This window comes from Rattus norvegicus, chromosome 16 (genome assembly GCF_036323735.1).
Source record: "Rattus norvegicus strain BN/NHsdMcwi chromosome 16, GRCr8, whole genome shotgun sequence".
NCBI lineage: Eukaryota > Metazoa > Chordata > Mammalia > Rodentia > Muridae > Rattus > Rattus norvegicus.
Window position 1 is genome coordinate 83,057,506 of NC_086034.1, and position 25,627 is coordinate 83,083,132.

Below are 25,627 nucleotides of genomic sequence, written 5' to 3' on the forward strand. Positions count from 1 at the left end.
GATGGGGGGCAGGGCACCTGAAGATGGTGATCTCTCACACCCTGGATATGAGGCTGTGGTCACTGGAGTTCTCCAGTGTACAAATCCCACCAGCACGCAGGAGATACTGCAGATGGGTGCAGCTGCCCGAGTCTGACATGTCCCAGTCTGCTGTCGACAGAAGGGAGGTTGCAGAGATCAGAGTGAAGGAAACTGAGCTCTGGACGACCTCTTCAAGTCACCACACGTTACTGTGTATAGGTTCTTGTGACATAGGTGCAGCACTCCTGGAGACCAATCATAGAGCCATCTGTTGTCACCTAAGACTCATCTAAAAACCCTATCCATGTCACATGCTTCTTATCCGAGCACTGTGAGGCAAAAGCAGAGTATGCTACAGAGAAAGACCAGCCTGAGCTACATGAAATCTGCCTCAAAACAACAGACCACGTCAGAGAGACTAGTAACCGTTCCTTAACAGAACATTTCATTTTCTCATAGGCGACCAGAAGCCTGGCTCTCCCGACATTACCCCAAACCTTAAGCACGTGAGCGACAGCCTGCCTTTCCCCAGATTGCTAAAATCCCCTCAGCATCATACCCAGGGCTCTCCTGGCGCATCACAGAAGCGCAGGTCCAGACAGACTAAGAAGGAGACGTTTTATTAGCATCGTTACAGGCAATGCATTACGTGAGCTGATGCTCAGTGTACAACCCACCTAGGCTGCAGGACAGGTCAACCGTGTGCATCTATTACTGTACACAGTGCAGAAACAGGGCCACCCTGAACGCCAACAGAAGACTGGAAATCACTTTACAAAAAGTAAATAAAAATAATGCCATTTTCTTTTTTTTTTTTTTTTTTTTTTTTTTTTTTTTTTTTGGTTCTTTTTTTTTTTTCCGGAGCTGGGGACCGAACCCAGGGCCTTGCGCTTCCTAGGCAAGGGCTCTACCACTGAGCTAAATCCCCAACCCCATAATGCCATTTTCTATTTAGGAAAGTGGTAGCTCACAGGCGGCAGAGCACAGAAACACTGGTGGGTGTGCCCAGCCAGATGCCAGAGTCTAGCCCCCCAGGCCAGGCAGCCCAAGCCAAGTGTCCAGAGGCTGACCCTGTGCGTGCCTGTGTGGCAGGACGTCCCTGCTCCTGTTTGCTTCTCAAGTGTGCAGCCTAACCACCATCAGCCACCCTTGCCAGGCCCAAGTGTCTGGACCAGAGATTCCCTTTGTAAGGCGTAAATCTGAGTAAAAGAATGAAGAACCAAACACCAAGTCTTAAAAGTCAAATGCGTGGAGCCTTCTTGTCCTCTTTAGAGCTCTACTTTGGTAACATATTAACATTTAACCAGTTAGCAAAATATTTAACCCAGTTAGCAAAATTAACACCGTCATTTCAATAGTTATTCCTTTGTGCATAGTAAATGTTGCAAGATGAGCTTCACATTTGATAAAGCAGATTTGAAAACAGTTTGCCACAAGTGTGCCTCCCTCCCTTCCACACCTATCTAAGCTTGGGGATGTGAGAACAGGCCCGTGTGCGTCTGTGGCGCACCTGCCCACCAGGCTAGATGGTCTGATAGCCCGCGTGACTCCTCTTCCTGCCGATGAGGTAGGCGATGAGGACGATGAGGACCAGCCCTGCCAGGGCCCCGCCCACAGCAATGGGGATCAGCATGTTGTTACCGTCCTGTACACACTCTTCCACTGCAAGACAGACACACAACCCAGGGTATTCACTCCAGGGTCCGCACTCCCCTCCCACTTGTTCCTCCCAGCCTGAGAAGGGAAGAAGCCAGGCTAGGGACCAAACGATCCACACCTTCGGGAAGTCTATAGACACCAGTGTTTTCTATGCAGCTGGGTAATCCCAGAACTGCTCCACCAAGGTCGGAATGAATGGTGCCGACCACTGGACCATTGGTCAGCTTTCAGAAAGAGCCACTGACTGTCTTTCCTCAGTCAGGACATCCCTACCTCACATACCCACTCCTGCAGTTCCCTCATTACAAAGGGAAGTCTCAGCTGGGAAGAAGGAAAGGTCTTTGCAGAGGAAAAGGGTGCTTGCTCCCTATCCATATCCTGTCCCACCAGAGGTTCTAAGATGCTTCTGCTGTCACCCTTACTCTGGATGCCGCCTCTGCTACTTACCAGACCCAAACCTGTCACTTTCTACCCTGAAAGCCTGGACTTGCACGCTGAAGACATTGAGGGCGAGCGCCTTGCTGACAAAGATGTGCTCCTCACTGTTGCACTTGTATGAGTTGCCGACACTGGCCTGAAGAGCTTTCAGGGAATAGTTGGAGGTGCTGAACGTGGGCTCTGCAATGTGAGAGAGTCTGCTCAAGCACAGGCTACACTGGGTGAGGAGCACATGACCTGAAGGAGGGGAAGAAGCCGGTCTCACCTATGGCATCAGGAAGAGTCATGTTCAACTGAACTCCTTGCAGGAAAAACAGGCTAGAAGTGGCATTCTGAAAGAAAAGACAATCGTCAGCCAGCACAGGCATCATCTGGTCACCAGGACCTATACATTTGTAGCACACAAACAAAATAAACATTTTGGTTAGCTATTTCAGGATTTTGTTTTTAAGATTTATTTATCTTGGGTGCACTGGTGTCTTGCCTACATCTGTATAAAGGCGCTGGATTCCCTGGAACTGGAGCTACAGACGGCCTTGAACTGCCATGTGAGTGCTGGGAACTGAACCAGGGTCCTCTGAAAGAGCAGCCACTGTTCCTAATCACTGAGCCACCTCTCTAGCCCCAAGACTTTTTTTTTTTTTTTTTTTTTTGTTCTTTTTTTTTTCGGAGCTGGGGACCGAACCCAGGGCCTTGTGCTTCCTAGGCAAGCGCTCTACCACTGAGCTAAATCCCCAGCCCCATAAGACTTTTTTTTTTAAATATGGGTTGTCACTATGTAGCCCAGTTGGGACTTAAACTCACGTTCCTGTTTGCACCTCTCAGTACTTGGATTAAAACATGCACCAGGGGCTGGAGAGATGGCTCAGCGGTTAAGAGCACTGTCTGCTCTTCCAGAGCAATTCCCAGCAACCACATGGTGGCTCACAACCATCTGTAATGGGATCGGATGTCCTCTTCTGGTGTGTCTGAAGTCAGCTACAGTGTACTCACATACATAAATAAAAAAAATCTTTAAAACAAACAAACAAACAAACAAACATGCACCAGCATGCCTAACACCTGAGACCTCTGTTGGTACCAGGTTACCCGAGATGACAGGAACCATGCAATTTAAAAAAAAAAAAAAAAAAAAAAAAAAAAAAGATTGTCTTTTAGAATGGAACAGAAAGTTTAAAACTCATTATAAGAAGTTATTAGGGGTTGGGGATTTAGCTCAGTGGTAGAGCACTTGCCTAGCAAGCGCAAGGCCCTGGGTTCGGTCCCCAGCTCCGAAAAAAAGAAAAAAAAAAAAAAGAAGTTATTAATAAGCTTGTATTTGTGCTGACACCATCTGTGGTGGCATACACCTTTAACCCCAGTGCTCTAGGGCAAAGGCCAGGGAATCTCTGAGTTCGAAGCCAGCTTGGTCTATAGAAGTCCAGGACAGCCAGGGCTATGCAGAGAAACCCTGTCTTAAAAAAACAAAACAAAACACCAAAAAGTTCTGCTGGCTGGGGTACGGTTGTGAGACATGTAGGAGCCCTGGGCACAAACATTAGCTAGCACCACACACAAAGATGCCTTCCAGCGCCATTACAGAATCTCCTTTGCTAACTGTACATAGACAGGGGCATTTCCCAGGATACAGCACAGACCGGGGAAAGCAGCCGTGAGAAGCAGGCGGCTCACACTCTGCTCTTTGTAGCTGCCCCAATTACACAGCCCATGGAAGGTCTCCCCAAATAGGAGCAAAATAAATGATGTCAGTGTGTGTGTTGGTAAGAGGTGAGGAGATTCCTGACTGCCACCACAGCAAGGGTGTGGAAAAGGTGGCACAGGAGGAGCCCAGTGAACCCACCAAGTGATGAAAGACAACTGTCTCACCATCCCAAACTGCAGCTCCAGGACTCTGCTCTTGTTCCCCACCTTCAGGGTCACCAACTGGGCACCGCAAGTCCCACTATATTTGTCACTTGGGTTGATGTTGAATGCTCTGGTCACAGTCTGACAAAAAAAAAAAAAAAAAAGCAAAAGAGTTATCATTTGGGCTCTGGTGACCCTTTCAAGTCACAGCGGACACCACTCATGGCTCGTGGAGCAAACACACCCACTCTACCAAGTCAGGAGTCAGTAACCACACCTGGCCGGTCTCTGTCCCCAAACAGTGCCTACTATTCAGAATGCTGTGCCTTGCATAGGTGACTTGGATCAGTCCCCGTAGTGGTTTTTATTGCTGTCAACCTGACTACATCTGGAATTAATGAAAACCCAAGTGGCTGGGTAAATCCCCCTGGGATTTTTTCCTTAATTAAATTATCTGAAGTAGGAAGACCCACTTGTAATCTTGATCTTCTGTGGTGGAAATGTCCACCTTTAATCTGGGTCACACTCCTGTGGCAGCCTATGTGAAGGACACAGAAGGAGGAAGCTGCTCTCTGCCTGCTCCTCCTTCACTATCATTGGAGCCTAGGACTTAGGGATGTTGGTGGATCAGAAGACCAGATAAGACATCCAGCCTTGTGACCTGAACAGCTACTGTATTTTTGGCCAAGCTGACTACAGCCTATAAGCCATTCTAATCAATCAATCAATCAATCAATCAATCAATCAATCAATCAATCTCTCTCTCTCTCTCTCTCACACACACACACACACACACACACACACACACACACACAGCGGTGGTCTGAATGAAAATGGCTCCCACAAGCCCATAGGGAGTGGCACTGTTAGTAGGTGTGGCCTTACTGGAAGAAGTGTGTCACCAGGATGAGGGGCAGGCATCTTTTGAGGTTTCAGAAGCTCAAGCCAAGTCTAGTGTCTCTCTTCCTGCTGCCTGCTGACCCAGAGGTAGAACTCTCTCCAGCACCATGTCTGTCTGCATGCTGCCATGCTCCCCACCATGATGATTATGGACTAAATCTTGGAACTGTAAGTGAATCCCAATTAAATGTTTCCCCTTATAAGAGTTCCTATGGTCCTGGAGTCTCTTCACAGCAATGATTTGTCAGGACGGCTTACATGGGGATATCTCTGGATATCTTAAGTTCTGCTCATCTAGAGAACCCTGACTAACACAGCTGATGCTTTGCCTAGCTTTCTCCAGCCTCAATGTCTCAACTGGTCCTTCTGCCTCAAGCACCCATTCTTTCTGAAGGGCTAGGACTACAGGTGCTTACAACCTTGGCCTGGCTCAATTACCCCCAAGTGTCTCCTATCCCCACAGATACTGTTTCTGTCAGGACAAACAATTAACACAAAGTTTGGTACTAAAAGCTGAAGGAAAATGCAATGTTTCACTGAGGATTAAGGCACTCGTGTGAGGTGCGGAGTTACCTAGCATCTTGGGTTTTCATGGGCAGAAGAAACAGAAGATACAGCCCACGACACAGAGTGGACAGAGGTGCAGGTGGGGCACAGCCCTGCACTGCCTGCCTTCATCTGCACAACTGATGACACACTATGTAATAGCCCACAGCACCACATTCGTTTGATGAATAAAAGCAAACCACCATCCTCCCTACCGTGTTGTCCTTCTTCATGTAGGTGATGTTGAGTTGCAGTGCCATAGAGGCCAGCAGGCAGGTTCCATTGTCACCAGTCACATTGTACTTGGACACACTGGGGTTTGTGGGCACAAGTGGTGGTGAGGGGCTGGGTGGCCCAGTAGTTGGGGAAGGTTGATCCTGTGGGCAGCGTGTCTCTGCGGGAACAGTAAAGATAGTCAGAAGGACCGTGCAAAATCCAGCTTGCTCATAACTACCCCAGATGCCAGAGTATGTCAGAACTGGAGACACCCACTTCTGAACGCTACTCTGCAGGGCAGTTCCTCATCTTGTGTCTGAAAGGCACATGGACGGTGGGTTCTGGGAAGCAGAGAGTACCCAGAGCACCCGAGCCCACTTGTTGTCTCTGTTGCACCCCACCCCAATATTTTTCCCATCTTAGCCTTCCCTCTCAGTGAGCAAGCAAATATACTGAGACCAAGAGAAACATCCACCCTGCTAAACAGTTCATGTCATACACATGAATGTAGCATGCATTTAAGTGTTGACACTGAGCTGTCACATGGGGACACTGTTAGACTCTAGTCAGGCCCTTAACCACAGTCACATTATCAGCAAAGATGTGCAGGAGCCTGCTTGGGGGGGAGGGAGGAAGTCTATTTTAACCGGCTTTTATGACTAACTTTTCAAAGTCATGGCGGAATCTCTCATATGTTTAAGTTTCACATAACAAAGCTTAAAGATTAAAACCGAGATAACTGGGATAACTGGGCTGGAGAGATGGGTTGATGTTCAGTGTATACTGCAACCCTGAGCTTAGTTCCCAGCACCATGCTGGGCAGCATACCATCTCCCACAGATCCAAGGGAGAGCCAACACCTCTGGCCTCCTCAGCTGTGTGGACATCCCACACAGACACACAGACACACACACACACACACACAATTAGAACCACAACAGGAACAGTGACAACAACAAAAGAGGTGTGGATAAACAGCGTGAGTGAGGTGGCTTGGTGATTTACCTTTAGCAAAGTACCTGTTCTTCAAAAGGAGCCCAGTCCAGCTAGTGCTTTACTTGCTCTTTGAAAACTTCACTTCATGTGTTTAAGTGTCTGCCTGAAGCTGGGCATGGTAGCACAATCTTTAATCAAAGCACTTGGGAGGCAGAGGCAAGTGGACTCTGAGTTCAAGGTTAGCCTGGTTTATAGAGTTCCAGGATAGCCAAGGCTATACAAGGAAACCCTGACTTGAAAAACCAAAAAGTTTTGCCTGCATGTAAATTTGTGTGCCTGATTTATACGTTTAATGTGTGCCTTGTGCTCAGGGAGGCCAGAGGAGGTCATCCTAGAATTGGAGTCAGAGAGAGCTGGCGACCACCACCCAGGTGTTGGCGGTTCAAACCCAAGTCCTCTGGAAGAGAGGCCAATGATCTTTAACTGCTGAGCCATCTCTCCAGCTTCACTTTACTTCCTTTTAAATAAGGGAGTAGCTTCTGTGGCAGTAAATCTATGCCTCTAGGCATTGACCCTTACAACTAGCTTTATATGTAATGAAATACTTTCTTTTTTAACTTTAGGTGGTAGACTAGGGTCATCTACTGAGAAAATACACACTACACTCCCTGGCCTGCAACTGACTGAGAACTGAGACAGCGCCCGCCACTAGTCATACCAGTCTCCACTGACATTACTCACGAGGCCTGAAAAGGAAAGCTAATGAGGAGGGGAGCCAGGTAGAGCTGACGAGCACATGCCCTCACCTTTCCAATGGATGGTTTCAGAGCTGACTGACAGGATTTGGGGTGAAGTGGCAATCAGGCACACTAGCTTGAGGAACTGGTGCAGGCCAGGGTCACACCTCCTCTTGAGATGCCTGGGCTGGTCTGAGGAAACTGGCTTCCAGGCAGTGTTTTGCTTACCACCCACAGGATCACTCTTCTGTATTCCAGGCATGACTGAGACCACTTATATTAACCAAACCTATCCTCCTAGTCAAAGGCTACTTATGTTCTAAAAGTAGAGGGGCTGCCAGATGAGGTACAGACCCGACCCACTGTGCAGTGTCACTGCAGCCACATCACCAGAAACTTACCTTCCTTGCTGAAGTTGCTACTCGGCAGGTAGGCCTGGATAGTAGCGTCCCAGAGCACAATGGTCACATTCTTCATGTAGACCCTGATGTCGCTGACACATCGGTATGTTTTGTTGATGTCTGCCTTGATGTCAGTTGTGGAATCCACAGTGTCGGGCCCTGGATCCCAATCAACAAGCACACACAATGTGGTAGCAGTCCTTAAGTTAACAGTGACCTAATACCACCATCTTGTAGTCTTTTGTTTGTTGTGAAGCTTAAGAACAGTTTTATTAGAGTTTAAGAAGAAAAACTGTAAAACTCAGGGACTGAGAGAGGGAGGAGGTGGAGAAGAGGAAGAGGGAATTCCATGCCATGTGCCAACATGCAGTCAGCCACACAGTGGCCAGTGAAAAGGCCTAAATACCAGGGAAAGCATACTCAAGTTCTGGCAAGCATCTAGAAGAAAAGGGACAGAAAAGAGACAGAAAGCCACGACTCAGAAAGTAAGTTCCCTACTCTTCCCTTCGGACTTGCACTTTTTGCCGAAGTCTTACCTTTGGAGCTGGCATTGGGAAAGAATTGTGTGTCTGACAGGTTATATGTGAAATACATGTGCTGGACACTGTAACGTGTTGTGTTTTTTGTGAAGGTGAGTTTCAGTAAATATCCTTCTCCAAAGGTGATTGCGAGGGTGGGCTCAGAAGCATTCTTTTCACCACAAGAGCTGCTATTCTTCAGGACTTCTGCAGAGGCTGGCAGGGTCATATTCGAGACCTAGAGCAAACGCAACCCAACACAACTCCATGAGAATGCATGCTAAGGAGACGCTGCCCAAGAGTTACTGCATGGACAACAGCAGAAACTCAACTGCCAAGCCATCTTAAAGTAGGCACTCACAGAGACTTTGACTTGGTGCAGTATTTGTACAAAATTAGTGGAACACAACTCAATACATGCAAATAATGTGTATGACTTAAATTGGGGTAGTCAGCATTTCCATCTCCTTCAAACATTTCTGAGTATTCTGAAGTACTAACAGGCTGTGGAGGGTATGGGTACAGTGTTCTATAAATACTCAGTTTAATGAACCAGTAACAAGCTCACAACAACTCTCACTGCTGACAGAAACAAGCTGACAAGTGAATCCAGTGAGAGAGACCTGGCGGAGTTAGGGTTCAACCTGCTTCCCACTCATTGTGTGCACACCTTAATTCCAATACGCAGGAGGCAGAGGCAGGAAGACATAGCTGTGTAATGAAGCACAGTGTAAAGTTTAGAAAAACCTACTATTCATTTCATTTTATAAAAGAATCAAAGCCAAAGTTACCTTGAAAGTAAAGGATCTAACTTGATGCTACTTCGTTTTTGGAATAAAAATATCTCTTTTTTTTCTTTTTTTCTTTTTTTTCGGAGTTGGGGACCGAACCCAGGGCCTTGCGCTTCCTAGGCAAGTGCTCTACCACTGAGCTAAATCCCCAACCCCAAAAATATCTCTTTAGAGAGTATTTACAAGGGTGAGAGACTGAGCTCAGCAGGTAGAGCCCTGTCACGCGGATGGACACAGACACAGACACAGACACACAGACACACACACACAGCCCTAGCCTCTTTCTTCAGCACTGCATAACCCAAGTGTGCTGGGGCAAGCCTGTAATCCTAGCACTTGGGAACTGGAAGCTGGAGGATTAGGGATTTCAAGTCACATTGGGATATGGGAGACCCTGTCACACATAAACATGGACAAACCAACCCTCACCAATCCCAGGCTCCAAAATCACCTAAGAGAAGTAAAAGGCAGAGGTGGGAGAACAGCTCAGTGAGTAAATGCACCTGCCGTCAGGCCCAACAACCCAAGCTCAATCCTAGGACCCACATGGTAGAAAGATCAATTCCAAGTTATCCTCTGACTTTATCTGAGTTCTGTAGCACACTACCCTCTCTCCCAACTTAAAAAAGTAAACTAGAGGGGCTGGAGTGATTGCTCAGTGGTTAAGATCTCTTCCAGAGACCTGGATTAAATTCACAGCACCCACATGATGGCTCACAACTATCTTAAACTCCAGTTTTGGGGTACCTGACTCCCTCTTCTGGCCTTCGTGGGCACTGCACATGTGTACTTCAGACAGAAATGCAGGCACCATCTACAAAAATAAGTAATTAAACTAATAAAAAGTTCCCAGGAAGAGTTAACCTGCAGGGTCAGTCCTACCACCCTCTAGTGCAGAACTGAGTGCTGCTGTATGGGGCTGCGGGAGAGACAGGACAATTCCAATGTAACTCAGGGATGAATTGTTGATACAGGGTTTCATACAGCCCAGGCTATGCTTGAACCCCCGACCCTTTTAAGTAGTAGATTGCAGGTGTGGTGTATCTCGTGATCCGGGGATGCACTCAAAAGGGTAATTACATATATAATGAGTGTGTGAAATGTCTACTAACAGGAAATTAAAATGCACGATGCTCATCTGCTAGTAATCTAAGAACTATAGAAACACAAACTTGCTTTAATGTAACCACTAAGAACATATTTTCTTTTTGTTTGCTTATTTGTTGAAGCAGGATCTCACTGTGTGGTCCTGACTGGTCCCGAGCTCTAAGCTTGTAGACCAGAGGCTGGCCTTGAATTCTGCCTGCCTCTGCCTCCTGCTGAGTGCTGGGATTAAAGATGTGTGCCACTAAGAACATCTTTCTTAAAGGAACAGTCTACAGCACTGCTCAGCAAGCCATCACTTAGAACACATCTCTTGGAACATAGTGATATTCTGAAGCACATCATAAAACTCTAGAGTGGTTTATTGAACATGCAAAATACAAGAAAGCTAAGCAAGCAGCATCAGGAAAGCATTTAGCAAACTTGCTGACTTTGTGAAGTTCTTCAAGGTGGCTATAAACACTCATGAAGGCATCCAGAAACTGGATCACTCAACGGTGGTTTGCTGTGGCTGCAGCTACCAGCAGACAACAGCAGAGATCACTGATGGGCCTAGAAGCTATCTGCACAAGTGACAAGGCCAGACAAAGGAGGGGAATTTTTTAGAATCCCACAATGCTGACGTTTCCTACCTTAGAAACATGTCCAGCATCATAGGTGGTCAGAAAGGAGGCAGAGAAGCTGGCCATTATACACGCTGTGCCGTTGTTGTCTTTCACCTCGAACAGTGCTGGGGCGCTGTGTGCAAGGCCTGCTGCTTCCAGGAGAGAGAGAGAGAGAGAGAGAGAGAGAGAGAGAGAGAGAGAGAGAGAGAGAGAGAGAGAGAATATGAATCATATAACTGCTATCTGTTTTCTGCATCGTCTATTGCAGGCTGTGTCCTACTCCTGATCCCCCAAACCTGAAAGTGCTTGACTCTTAATTCCATAGGAAACTGCCACCTTCATGGCCATTCCATCAACATGACAATCTTACCCACAGCTCCCGAGTGCTGCCATCTGTAAGATGTGATGGGGCCTGAAAGGTATACCTCAAGGCAAGCATCAGCCTGCAATGAGTGTTCTCACTGTGGTCCTAAACAGTTAGTCTGTTTTTACTTCTCAGACCAGTCGTGTGGCAGAGTCATGAGCTCAGACACAGGGCTTGGATTCCACTGGCATATGACTGAGCAATGTTGGTCACCTTCTCAACCCATACATGTGAAGGCTGCCCTATTTGTGGAGGTTCAAAGACATGGAAGTTCTAAAGATTTTCTAGTAAATAATGATCTTTTCAGGGGATTTCCTTTCTGGCTTGTTAAATACATCTAAAAAAGCTGACATCTGTAACCCTAACACTGGAGAGGCTGAGGCAAGAGGATCAGCAGTCTACCAACCTGGCAGTACAGAGGAGACTTATTTATAAACTAATGAACAATCCCACTGTCCTAGTCAAGGTGCTCAGCAACAAGTTACAGCAGCAGTATTTTTAGCCGGCCGTGGCGGTACACACCTTTATTCCCAGCACTCAGAGGAAGGCAGGTCTCAGTGACTTTGAGGCCAGCCTTGTTTACTTATAGTGAGCTCTTGGCCAGCTACAACCACACAGTGAGACCGAGTCTCCAGAAAAAAGGCAGCAGGGGTGGGGAGGTGGGGTGGCACAGTTCTCTGACAACTATCATTACAGATTACAAATGAACAAAGCCAGGTACCTTTGCTCATTCCAAAGCCAACAACTACAGGGCAACAACCACACTGTTCAGTGTCAGGTGACAGCATGTCACCTGTCTCTGCTGCTACATGCTTGTGTATAGTCTTCCAAGGATACTGAGACATGAGTCTGAGGTGTGTACTTGGGAGTGTGAGGCAGGAGGATCACCAGAAGTTCCACTATGATGTTCTTACACAGTAAGGTCAAAGCCCATGGGGAATACATAGCAAGACTATCTTAAAAATAAACAAAAAATTTTAGAAAATCATACTTCCCAAGAAAACATGCAAACTTCAAAAAGTCAAATTTATTTCACTTTGAAAAAAAAAAAAAAGAGTAACTACTATTCACACCCAAGAGCCTAACTAGACACCAAGACACCATATATCCTTTCTCTTGTGCTAACAGCAAACATTGAAACTCATGTTCAAAAAGCTGCTAGAGGAAGGAAGCAAACTGTAGCCTACTTCCAGAGTCCTGTGCACTTCATAACTGGGCAGGTTTTAGTGAGAGCATCCCAGTGGATGGAGAGCATACCCTGAAAACACACAAGGGCTGGCAAGACAGCCCAGCAAAGGCACTCGCCACCAGGCCCGATGACTGAGTTCAATCCTTGGGACTCAGATGTTGGAAGGAGAGAACTGAGATGCTCTGGCCTCCACACACAAGCCCTGGCACATGTGTGCCCAACACATTCATGCACACACAAAACAACATGTAACGTAAAATTTCCCACAGTAGCCCACTGTGGCTCATCCTCCACAGTGGATGCAGACTCTTAGAAACAGAGTGGGGGTTGAAGCAGTGAGTCAGTGCTTGTAGAGGACATAGGTCTAGTTCTCAGCACTGAGCCCGAAGCCCACAACCTTCTGGGCTCCACTTCAGGGGATCCAATGCTTTCTCCTGACCTCCAAGGACAACTAATACATATAATCTCTCCCAAGTGCACACACATAAGACTACAACTTTAAACACAGAGAATGGTGATCTGGAGAATGCCACTATTGCTGTGATAAAACACCATGACTAAAAGCAACCTGGGGGTGTTCTTAGCTTACACTTGACATCACTGTTGGTCACTGAAGAAGTCAGGACAGAAACTCACACAGGGCAGGAACACAGAGGCAGGAGCTGATGCAGAGGCCATGGAAGGATGCTGCTTACTGGTTCGCTTCCTCTGCTCTCTTATAGAACACAGGACTATTAGCCCAGGAACGGCCCCACCCACCATGGCTAGTCTCCTGCCCATCAATCATTAATTAAAAATTGCCCTGCAGGCTTCATTTTTTGGAGGTGGTTTCTCAATCGAGGCTCCCACATCTCAGTTAACGCTTGCCTGTGTATAAGCTGACCTCAAACTATTGAGCATAATAGTTAAGTGTGGTGGCATACACATGTAATCCCAAAACTAAATAAGCAAAGACAGAGGACCACATAAGTATTTGGCCAACCTGATTTACCTACTAAGTTCTAAGCCAGCCCATGGCTACATGTCAAGTCCCCATTTCAGAGAAAACAACTGAAAATAGGGGTCAGAGATGGCTCTGTGGCCAAGAGTATTTGCCATTCTTCCTCAAGACCCAGTGTGAGTTCCAGCAGCCATATTAGGTAGCTCACAGCCACCTGTAACTCCAGTTCCAGGGGCCCAACGCCCTCGTCTGGCCTCTGTGAACAACCTTCATACATACACAAAGCATACATACACAAAGCATACATACACAAAACATACACACACAAAACATCTTTAAAAAAACACCAAAGGCAGGAAAGGTCACTACTGCAGACCTAAGGCTTCCTTGGCCAGAGACGGCCTAAGCAAAGATCTGAGGTCACACTGGCCAGAACAGCAGATGCCCCCATGGGAGCACAGTCCAGCTCTGACTAGACCATCTTTTCACCAGTGTTTTTGTCATCCTAGTAATTTGTTAAGCATACTTCCCCCCCAATTTAGTAAACATGCACCTTCAATATCACCAAAATTTGAAATAAACTTTATGGCTTTCGAGAACATTCCCTTTCCTCAGCTCACTAGTTGTTCCTATTCTCTGGTGTTTATCTTCCTCTTTCTTAATAACCTGCCTTTAGTTCTATTATCTTAAAAAAATAAAGTGTAAGGAATAGGGTGGAGAAAGCTCGGCAGTTAAGAGCACTGGCTGCTCTTTCAGAGCCCAGGTTCTGTACCTAGCAACAACGTGGCAGGTTATAATAATCTATATATCCGGAATCTATATTCCACCTTATATGAACCCAGTTCCACAAGATTTGATGCTCTCTGCTGGCCTCAGTGGGCACTGTATTTACACGACGCAGATACATATGCAGGCAAAACACTCATATGCATAAAATAAAAAGACAAAGCTAAAGTTTTAAAAAATAAAACGGGATAAGGAGATGGCTTAGTGCTTTACAATACTTGTTGCAGAAGCCCTAGGTTCAATTCTCAGCATCCATATAATAGCTCACAATCATCTAAACCATTTGTAACTCCAGTTCCAGGGGATCCAATGCCCTCTTCCGACCTCTGCAAGCACTGGCATATACATGCAGGCAAAGTACTCATACACACAGAACATTATCTTTGATGAAACAGTTTAAAAGGCATGCAACATTTAAATACTTTAACAAAAAGAGCTTTTTGTCCCCCAGTCAGTTAAGATGCCTACAGCAATCCTGGGACCGGGACAAGAGCAGCTGCCAGGAGCCCCCACCTGCCTGCTAATGATGACCTGCTCGTTTCTCATTTCTCCAGGGGTCAAAGGGCAATGCTGGCTAATTCTTTCAAAACACTACACTTGTGGAAATTCCCTTCCCTGCAACTAGTAAGACAGTGGGTTGCACACACACTCAAGCCAGCAGCTCTTGACCAAGCTCCATGACCTTAGAGCCAGCAGCCTCCACCTAACCACCTTGAGATTACGAAACTGACAACAGGAAGAGTGAAGAGCCCAGAGGCTGGCTGTCAGAACACCTCAGTTCTCACCATCCCACCAAAAACTCCTGCTACTTAACCACTTTTGTTGGGGGCTTTCTTCTTTGCCCAGCAAGCCCTGCTTAACAAGTACTTGTGACACTTTCACTTTGTGACAAGTACTGCTTAAAGTACTTTTCAGTTAAATTACTATGGCAACCTGAAAAGGCTGTCACCATGACTCCCTCCTGCTGAGGTAGAAAGGCCCAGAGATAGTAGCTTGCTTTAGGGCATCAGAAGTGAGTGGCCCAGTTTGTTTGCTTCAGTGTGTGGCCTATTGACCACACTGCTTCTCCAGCGGGGTGAAGGACTGGCTGGGTAAGCCAGCCTGGATCACTTACACAGTGAGACCCTGTCTCCAGCCAACCACACCCTGAATTCAGTTTCCTGTCTAGTGATAATCACCTCTGAACATTTAAACAAATGGCCAAAGTTCTACTCCACACACTGCACTAGCTACCACCTCTAGAGGGATGGCTCCCTTCCTGCTGGCTAACTTCCATGGGTTAGGGCAAGCTAACAGAGTGTTGTGGGAGAAAGTGTCAAGAGTTCCTTCCTCTAGATTCAGTTCAGGACTACTCTGCAAACCTGCCACTTCATGAAAGCACCACACAATCTCATGTGTCAGGACTGGGGCTCTTAACAGAGCAAAGGAGACAGGCTATTCCCAGTGCAGGGGCCACAGTCTGTGTGTCCAATTAAAAGGTCAGGTTGGGCTGCAGAGATGGCTCAGAGGTTAGGAACACTGACTGCTCTTCCAGAGGTCCTGAGTTCAATCCTCAACAACCACATGGTGGCTCACAACCATCTGTAATGGGATCCAATGTCCAGAAATGTGTCTTAAGACAGTCATGGTGTTCTCATATACATAAACAAGTAAATCTTAAAAAGGGGGAAGGGGCAGGTCAATATGACAATGTCTGAATTGTGTCTAAGAGAACATAAATTCAAAATTACAAGGCCACTGAACAGCTTGACTAAAAATCTAATGAAGAATTCAAGGTCCCACAATCCAGGATAACACTAATTAGACCTCTCATTCTTCTAGACTGCTGTACAGGGCTCATCCAGAAAGGGGAAGGTCGGGGGGTCAGCACCAACAACTCCACCCCACTAAGCAAGCACGCTTACTAGTTTCAGTTCACACAAGGCTGTTTTCTATTAAGCACTTAAGCAGCTCGGAGGAGCTTTACCTAGGAACAATTAACAATTCCAGAGTTATAGAACTGGTTAAAGATAAAATTATTTTTGAAGTCACACATCTCAGATCTCCGTCAAAGTTGTTAAAGAACCTTCGTGAAAGCTGGGACGTAATTTATGGCATACAGCACTCAATGAGGGCCACAGATCTATCCTCTCCACTTTGATTTTGTTTGAAACAGTGTCTCACTCTGTAGCCCAGGTTAGCCTCCAATTCACAGAAATTCTCCCACATCAGCCTGCTAAGTGCTTGGATTACAAGCATAAGCCACCGTCCACTTTCCTTTCCTTTTCTTTTCTTTTTTTTTTTTTTACAGAAGGATTTCATTACCTAACTCAGGCTGACCCAAACTTAAAATCTCCCTGCCCCAGCCCCCAAGGTCTAACAAGTGTGAGCCACCATTGATTAGTTTTACTCATTCATTCTTTGTTTATTTATTTTATTTTTGCAACAGGGTCTCCAGTCCCGGCTGTCTTAGAACTCATTATGTAGACCAGAATGGCATGTTGAAGAGATCCCCCTGCCTCTCTAGCGTTGGGTTAAAGGTGTAAACCACTATGCCAGCCAGAGGGGAGTTTTAAAATCATGAAGAGGCCCAACCCAATGTCCCACAGCTTTATCCCAACCAGCATTTAGGAAGCAGAGGCAGCGAGAACCTGTGAGTTTGGGGACAGTATGTTCTACATGGTTGACACCCCCCCACTTTTTTTAAAGCATAAACATTATAAGGGTTTAAATTTTTTGGCAGTGTTGGATAACTCCTGCTATTTACCAAGCCCTGTGAACTCTCCTAATTACGCCATTCTGACACGACAGAACTTGTTTCAGCAACTCGGGTACTCGCGTTTACAACTACTGAACCGTGAAGGGTCACAGGTCCCTCAGCAAGGCTTCAGGTTTGAAACCGCCGAGTAAGCGCACCTCTCTCTTTCTCACAGAGACTAAAGAGTTCGTTTCATACAAACAGCAAAATAAAGAGGGAAAACAAATTCCATAAAGTCAGTCACAGGATTTTGGGGTCCGATGGGTCCTGACAGGTGCTCGGGAAATCGTGAACCTGTGCGCTCAGGTGATCTGGCCAACCACCCCTCTCCTGTCCTGCAGATGCTGGCACTGCAGCCAAACTCTGCGTTGCTGGGATACAGCGGCGAGGAAGGGCACCCCAGGCAGGGTCGGGGCAGCACCCATTCCTCTCACAAGGTAGCTCAAAGCCAGCAGCACTGCCTAGCAGGAGGTCCATCCCAGCTCCTACAGAGCGTCCCAGGCTGGGCCCGCACGGGCACCGAGGCGGCGAGCGCCACTGCGGAGCGGGCTGGCGGGCTCGAGGCCCACTCGACGCCTGCGGCCCGGGCACCCCCGTTCCCGCCCGGCCTGGCGCCCCGTTCCCGTCGGTCCCGAGACGCCGACCCCGCCCGGCTCTCCCTCCCTCCTGGGCTCACCCAGCAGCAACAGGAGCAGCGGCCGCCGGGCGCCCGGGGCCGCCATGGCGCGACGCAGCCGAGGCCGAAGGACGGCGGTTGCGCGGGCGGCGAGGCCGGCGGGAGGGCGCGTCCACCGACTCGAGAGGCCCGGCAGCTGCGGCGCCGGCACCGAGAAGACCCTGCGGCCGGCAGCGCCTGTCACGTGAACAGTGCCGCGCCCGCCGGTCACGTGAGCCGAGGGTCTCGCGAGAGCCCGCCGGCCTGCCGCTTACTCTCTTCTCCTGGAGTCTCCACTTGGCTCGTGATGGTGTCACGTGCCGATCGGCGTCACGTGGTCTCCAGGCCACGTGATGCTTAGCCATCCGTCCTTTTCCCGAGTGTTCTGAAATGGAAAGTAGGTTGTGGCTTTGAGAAAGGGAAGAATCACTGCGGGAGAAAGTGAGGATGGAAACAGGAAGCTGTGAAAGCTGGACCGGGCCCCATAGGCCAGCTGCATGGCACTGTTCAGGTCCAAGCCCCTGAAGGCCTGCAGCCCAGACGTAGGCTGGCATCTATGTCTAGGTCAATACATGGTCAGTGTTTACATATAAGGACAGTGTGCATATGTTTCCAGGTGGGTATTCACATCTAGATCCGTGCCCTAGTCCCAGGCTAGCCTCTACTTTCAGGCTCGCAGGCGATCTCTAGGCCCAGACTAGTGTCTAGGGCCAACCCCAAGTATATCCATGTCCCAATCGGTGGTCCAGGCAGAGGACAGTCCTGTAGGATATGTAGACGGTGGGAATGTGGGAAAGACACTTTTTAAAAAAGATTTATGTATATGAGTACACTGTCGCTGTCTTCAGACACACCGGAAGAGGGCGCCAAATGGGATTTCGGGCTGGAGAGATGGCTCAGAGGTTAAGAGCACTGACTGCTCTTTCAGAGGTCCTGAGTTCAATTCCCAGCAACCACATAGTGGCTCACACCATCTGTAATGGGATCTGAGGCCCTCTTCCGTTGTGTCTGAAGACAGCTGTAGTGTACTCATACATAAAATAATTCTAGAGAAGTAAATAGTTTCTAAAAAGAAAGATAGGATTTCAGTATCTATCCCTAACTGGCCTCAAGTTCAGATCTGCCTGCTTCTCCTTCCTGAGTGCTTGGATTTCATGTGTGGGCGCAGTGTTTTTTGAGCATTCCTGATGGTCGAAGATCATGTTGATGGGCATGAGTATTTCCATGAAGAATTCAATACTAAAATATCTCCCTCTTTTGTGAATGTAACACTCAAAATGTTTGTTGTTTTGGGTCATGGTGTCATCCTAAGACCCAGGTTGAGTTGGAACTTGTATGGGCCAGACTCTGGGCGGTCATTCTGTCAGGAGTGCAGTGATTATGGGTGTGTACCACCATGACATGAAGAACCCCGGCTTTTATGTTATTACCGTTTTGTTTTGGAGATAGGGTCTCTCTGTATAACCCTGACTGTCCTGGAACTCATTGTGTAGCCAGGTTGGCCTCAACACAGATTAGCCTGCCTCTGCCTTCAGTGTGCTGGGATTAAGGGCCAGTGTCACCATACCTACCTTGAAGGCCCTGAGTTTTAGCTTGAGGATTCCTCCTGTTACAGACTTTTCATTCAAGCTAAGTTCTTCCTCCTCAGAACTGTAGACCCCGTAGTAACAAAACTTAAAAACTGTTTATGTAGGAGTAGTTTATTCTGTGACCAGAGAATCAGAAAAAGTAGAGTGGGTGGAGAGATGGCTCATTTGTGTAGGACTGTGGTTCACAACTATGCATCACTCCAGTTCTGGAGAACCTGCTGCTCTCTTCTGACTTCTGAGGGCACCACACATACCCACAGTGGGTAGGCAGCCATTCAAGCAGAACTCTCCTCCACAAAATAAAATGACATTTTAAAAAGAAACTGGGAGAGATGGGTCGAAGATCAGTTTCTAATCTAAAGTAGGAACGAGGTCCTTCTAAAGGTTGGCAATATGGGCGGGCGGGCGTCCCTTTAATCCAGGACTTGAGAGGCAGAGGTAGGTGAACCTCAGGGTTCTAAGCCAGTCAGGGTCACAGACTGTCAAAAAAGGGAGTGGAGCATAGTAGGAAACGAGAATGAGGTATGGGGGCACAGGCTTGTGATCCCAAGACTTTGGTTACTTCTCTGTTGCTGTAATAAAACTCTACGATCAAGGTAGCTTACAGAAGATTTATTTGGGGCCAGAGAGTTAAGAGTCTACTATCATCCTTGTGGGGAGCATGGTGGTAGGTCAAGTAGGGGTGGCCCTAGAGCAGCCCCTGAGAGGCTACATTCAGATCCATGACAGGAAGCAGCAAGCATCCTGGGATGCCTTTCTTGTGAAGTGGTCTGTCAGCAGTCCTGAGCAATGCTGTCCAGTAAATGAAAATGGTTTCTGGCTTTGGATTGCTCTCTGAAGTAGAGAACTAACTTCAGGCATAATCCGAGAACTTCTAAGATGTTCGTTTCTCTAGGTATTCTGATATTAAAAACCCACCAATTAATTCTTTGACCAGAAACAAAAGCCGCCTACCCAGTTGTGCTTCCCAGTCCCTCCCCCAAGGTCCTTTTTTATTTTGTTAGAATTAGTGATGGATAGAACCCCTGAAGCATCTCCCATACACCTGAAGCTAAGGTGTAGATACTGGCCAGAGTACACTCGAGGTAGAACGTGGCCCTGTGAATGTCGGGATCGTGCTCAAGCACACGTGTCAAGCACAGACGAGCATGGGAGGGGGCGCTGCCCCTTCCCGGTGGAATCTGTGTGTCTCCATCTTTATTCCTGGCTGTTCTATGTTTGGTGCTTGGCCTGCATTCTTCTGAATCCTTTTTGGAGGTCCTGTAAGTGGCTGAGGCCCTTCAGTCTTATTATTTTTCTGTTTAAAGCATGTGTGGACAATCTAGTGTGTACACGTGGAGTCCTCACCTAACGCAACACTGACTTCAGTGACTCTGAATGGAGAACAGTGAGACTGACAGAGAACACAGAAGCGAGAGGCTTAGCAGACATGCTTTCAGAGAGTAGGGAATGAATGTCAAAGCACTACAGCGAGTTTATCTTGCTTTTCTTTTTGAAGTTTTAAGATTTTATATGCATGGGTGTCTTCCTCGCGCTGTGTGTCTCTGCACCACGTGTGTGCAGGTGCCCACAGGGCCAGAAGCATCAGATCCCCTGGGAGCTGGAGTTAAAGGCTTTTGTGAGCCATATAATGTGATGCTAGGAATGGAACCCACATCTTTTGCCAAAGCAGTATTCCCTCTCGATGCCGAGCCCTGTCTCCGCACCCTTCTCGTGTGTCCTAATGTGTTTCTAAGTCTCTCGCCAGGAGGTAGCTGGCCATGGGGTTGCTCACCTGCTGGTTGCTCCAAGGGTCAAATGTTGTTATTTAGTCTCTGACAGTGTCGGGTTTTACTGATCTCCTTTGAATTTATACCTCATCAGTTTGTTTTCTAAGGTTATAAGAAAGGAATTTTGGGCTAGAAAGATGACTCAGCAGTTAAAAGGATTGGCTGCTCTTCTAAAGGACCCGGGTTCAAATCCCAGCTCACAGCTATCTGACTTCCTCACACAGACATATATGCAGGCCAAACACTGATGCACATTAAAAAAAAATGTAATTACAAAAATGAAAGAGAAAGGCGTCTTCTCACAAGAAAGAGACAAAACTTCCCTTCTTAGAAAGCAGATTCAAAAATCAAAAAGCACCACTTGGAGGGCATTTGCAGGCTGAGAAGTTACACAGCTTCATACACTGTGGCCTTTGGGTGTGCTCCATGACAGGCTGGCTGAGAGAGGGTCACAAGTGGCACTTACTAGGGGCGGTTCTGCCAGGTGTAGTGGTGCACACCTTTAACTCCAGCAGACCTGGGAGTTAGAGGTCAACCTGGTCTACAGAGCTGAGTTCCAGGACAACTAGAACTACATAGAGAGCCTGTTCCAGAACAGACCAAGCAACCAACCAACCAATAAACAAATCAACAAGCAGTAGGGGCAGTTTTTGCTATCGTGTGGTTTGAAGTCCATTCCTCATGGTGGGAGAAATAGAATGGGAAGTGAAATTCACAAGAAGCCACTTCTCCATTTGTATTTCAGGATTGTAACCGGAAGGAGCAGCGAGGGGGATTTCGAAGAGTGCTTGGTTTCCAGGCACTGACGAGCAAAGGTGACCTATTGGAGCCTTGCTCACATCAGCCCAGGGCATGAGGAAGCCACACACTCTTCAGTCAGGGCCTTGTAATCTCTGCATCTGTGACGAGGGCTGGACAGTGGTGTCAGCCCAACCCATGCATTCCTGCTTGATACAAAAAGGAAACCAACCCTTCAGTGACCTGTGACTCTTCATCCAAAGATGAGGTCCTTCCTGACTCAGAAGTTGGGGTGGAATGGAGAAATGCCTCCTCCATTTTTCTTTTAACTTAATAAATTCACTAAATAGGGGCAGGGATGTGGCTCAGGGGTAGGACACTTGCCTGGAACGCATCAGACTCTGGCTTCCTTGAACCTCAGGATCCAGCAAACAAAACTGGGCTGGGAGGATGGCTCAGCGGGTGAGCGTGCTCATGGCAGCACTGAGACCAAATTCAAACCTTGGACACTCACACGTGAAAGCCGGTGTAGTGGCATTGGCACCTCTAACCCCGGGGGACAGAGCCAGGGCGATTGTCCTGGTAGTGGGGAGCTTGCTGGTTACCAGCCTAGGTCTAGGCTCAGTGACAGATCCTGTCTCAGGGATCAAGGCACAAAGCGATGGACCAAGACATCTGATGTCCTCCTCTGGGCACACAAAGTCTTATCAGGGAAACTAGACACAGACCAAGGAAAGGGTGTAACAGAAATTTCCTTATGGGGACCCCATAAAAGTGGAAGCTTGTATGCAGGCGGCAACTCCCACCAATCTGTGCCATGACCTCCCGGTGTGTACACCCAAAGCTGACTAAGTTAGTAAAGTCTGATGTCATAGAGCGACACACAATGCTTCCTTCATAGGCTATCAAAACAGTGAAGTTCAAACACTTGTTCTAGTTTATGGATATTGTGGACAAGGAGGAGTATATCCCCACACACCTGTGCACAGTATATCCCCACACACGACACATGTGCACAAACGTGCTTGCTCATGTATGTGTAAGAGCTTGAGATCTGGTGTCTGCCTCTTCACCTCATTTTCCAAGATAGGGTCTTACTGATTCTGGAACTCACCACTTTCTGCTGTGCCCGAATCCAGGGATCTTCCTGCCTCTGATCTCTTTTGTGCTGGACTTAACAGATTTTTATGTGAGGGTTTGGATCCAATCTCGGGTTGTCATGTGTTCACAAAACCTACTTTACCCAGGGAGCTCCTCCCCAGCACCCAATTCCTTGTTCTTAAAGAACACCATTTGGATTAGTTTTCTGTGTGCGAGCATTTGCCGTCTTGGTCTCCGGCCATCTGGATTCTTGTAGATCCCATTCCAGCCTGCCTGCCTTCATTTAGGAATAGGTTCTCAGTGGATAGAGTTCCAGGTTGATAATTAACCTCGACAGTGTTTTTAAATGAAGGATTCATATTTCTATGGTGACTTACTCAACTGGTGTGTGGTATGTGCTGGAAAAAGCCTTTAAGATTGTTATCTTCTTCTGGAAGATAACATCAAAGCTCTGAGGACTTAACACAGTTTGCCCAGGAAGGCCAGACCAGCTAAGCCAGAACTTCCCTGTGTCTCTCAACTTCACAGTCCCAGTGCTTGGCCACTGTGGACACTTGTCTTCATGGGCTACTGAGCAGTCTCCACAGCCCAGTGCTGTCCTGGGGGGCTCAGCAGAGAGCCTTCATTACGGTACCCCTGGTCGACACCCTAGAGTCTGCACAGCGTCTCTTCCCGCACACCTGGCTTTGCTGAACCTAGCTGCCACCTGAGGCACACATGGGACCCAGACGACTACATGTGCACACCACAGCTGAGCATTCTTTCACCCCAGTTTTCTCTAGGCTCGTGACTGCCTGTTGTCCTCGTGACTTCCTTCTCAATGTCCTGGTCATCATCCTTCCTGTCTTGGGATTCAGTTGTTTCCAACTCTGCTTCATCATCCTGGAGACACTCACAGTCTTGGCCTAAGACCTGTGCGGTCATGTGTTGGCCTTCCCCTCTCTGGATGACAGACCTAACCCGAGTTAGTGTCCAGGCTCTTGCCAGCTCACAAAACTAACTGCTTTGTGGCTTTGTGCTCTTCCGTGTATTTCTGCGTCCTTTCTCTGCAGGTGCCATTTGCTTCTCTGGACACATTTGGGTAGCAATCTGCATTAAGAATGACTTTTGAAAGTGGAGCCCCAGATTGTAACATGGGGTAGTAACTGGTCGGGTGGATTTTGGGGATGGGGATGTGAAAGCACACAGCCTTATCCGAGTCCTTGGTCAGAAGTTGGGAATGTCTTTGATTCTCTTCTGGCCAGAGGCCAGGATGTTTTTCCCCACCAAGGTTTATATGAGGGTGTGTGGCTGGCTCCGGTCCTGACACTGACTCCTGTGAACAACTTTGGAACTAGATCTCTGGCTTTTCATGGTGGAAATGGCGCATATCCAGCCCCTAATTTCATCCATTCCCTCGGTGATTTTGGGGACTGGTTTTGGGGGGGAGACCTACGCTACTCAAAACATTAGACGATATCATCTCCTCAAAGTTCAGGAGGGCCTGAGGATCAGAGGGCCAGGAACCTAACTTCACCTTCCAGGAAATAAAAGCTAATTCACCCTAGGGCATGCTACAGTGATGGAAGGGATAATTATCCTCTTAAAGGGGTGTCTTTTCCTTCTCAGAGAGGCTCCTCTCATGCCGCACTACCAGAACGTGCATCTCAGTAGCACTTGGGGTCTGCCTGCCTTTCTGAGTCCTAACTTAGAAAAGGGCATTTCCTGAGCCCAACTGCCTGGTAACACTATCGCAGGTGTCACAGGGCCACAAGCAGAGAAGGCCCACATGCTAGGAAGATACAGAAGCCAGACAGGTGGAGAGAGTTATCTCTAAGATGACCTTCGAATGTTCAAGGAAGAGCTAGGAGTGAGGCCTCCCTTTGGTTAGTGCTTGGGCAAAAGTACTAGGCAAAGCTCTAGGCTCTGGAGCAGGGGTGGTTTCTTGTTATATACCACACTTAATTATTTAAAGGTGTGTAAGACTGTGGTAAGATTGTCCAGTCAGTCAAGGGCTTGCCTTGCAAGTACAAGACTGAGTCTGTGGGATATCACATGGCTTATTACTGCAATGGGGAGGAGCAGGAAGTCAGATCCTTGGAACTAGTGCATTGCTGAGCTCCAGGCCAATGAGAGCCTGACCCCCTCCCTGCTTGCTTCCCAAAAAAGTGGACAGTGCTTGAAGACCACCACCTGAAGTGGAACGCAGGCCAGAGGATGCCCACCAAAAGCCAGAACCTGAGGTCTGCTTCGAACAGAAGGCTAAGGGGCGGCAAAGCTGATTAACTTTTTAAACGATTCTCCTAAGTTGTCTTCTGAACTCCACACATACCATAGCCTTCTCCCACCAACCCAAGGAACCAAAGTGCTGTCCCTGCAGGAAAAAAGGAAGACTCATCCGACTTCCAGAAACATGGGCAGGGCACCAAGTAGGTGACTTGGATCAAGGATCAACTGGTAAATCTGAGTGGGAGTAGACAGGAGGGCAGACGTGGGAAGAGGGCAAGGAAGGCTACCAGGGCAGTCATGCATCGTGAGTCTAGCACACCAGGTGTTTGCACTCACCCTCCAGTACCAGCCTCTCCTCAGCCCAGCTCTTCCCACTAACCTGCGCCAGCCTCTTCTGATGTCAGATCTTCCTGTTACATCACTCTCCTGTTACAGTTGAGCTTCCTGGCCTGTTCCACAGAAGCCAGGGCCACAGGGCTCGTTTCTTCCCAAGCACCCCACACGGAACCAGGCACTTTTCTCTGGAACGCAGCAATAGGGAAAGAACTAGGTGGTTTGCCTGGAACATAGCTCCCGACTTAATGTTGCCCCTCTCCCACCCATAAGTACGTAGGGGCACTGCCTGTCCCTTAATTTCTTGGGACCCTCTCTGTTGTTGTAAAAATGTAAAAAAAAAAAAAAGGGTATCTTTTATCCCCACTAGATCTACACCACAGAGTCCCACAATATCTACTAGATAATCTTAAAACTCAGTCAGCAAAGCCTCTCACCGGCTCTGCTCCATCCCACATCACACTGCCGAAGGCCTCTCTCTGAGCCTGGCAACAAGCTAAC

At 47.8% G+C, this 25,627-nt stretch overlaps 1 protein-coding gene and 1 long non-coding RNA gene across 3 annotated transcripts; both read right to left on the reverse strand.

Annotated features, from left to right (window-relative positions):
• Nucleotides 1–625: 625 nt before the first annotated feature.
• On the reverse strand, nt 626–25,338 carry Lamp1 (lysosomal-associated membrane protein 1). Of its 2 annotated transcripts, XM_017599994.3 has the most exons (10): nt 25,173–25,338; nt 17,410–17,773; nt 10,745–10,866; nt 8,236–8,455; nt 7,700–7,858; nt 5,625–5,803; nt 3,985–4,104; nt 2,384–2,450; nt 2,128–2,298; nt 626–1,683 (listed from the first exon to the last, which is right to left on the reverse strand). In XM_017599994.3, exons 2-10 carry the CDS (start codon nt 17,453–17,455, stop codon nt 1,544–1,546), a joined length of 1,224 nt encoding a protein of 407 aa, XP_017455483.1. In that variant the 5' UTR covers nt 17,456–17,773; nt 25,173–25,338; the 3' UTR covers nt 626–1,543. The 2 variants fall into 2 exon arrangements, with proteins under 2 accessions (XP_017455483.1, NP_036989.1); NM_012857.2 differs by lacking the exon at nt 25,173–25,338 and having other exon boundaries at nt 866–1,683; nt 17,410–17,558.
• LOC134482532 (uncharacterized) lies at nt 10,877–17,403 on the reverse strand. The gene is made up of 2 exons (XR_010058759.1): nt 14,811–17,403; nt 10,877–12,985 (listed from the first exon to the last, which is right to left on the reverse strand). It is a non-coding gene; the product is annotated as an uncharacterized LOC134482532 (long non-coding RNA).
• Nucleotides 25,339–25,627: the final 289 nt, after the last annotated feature.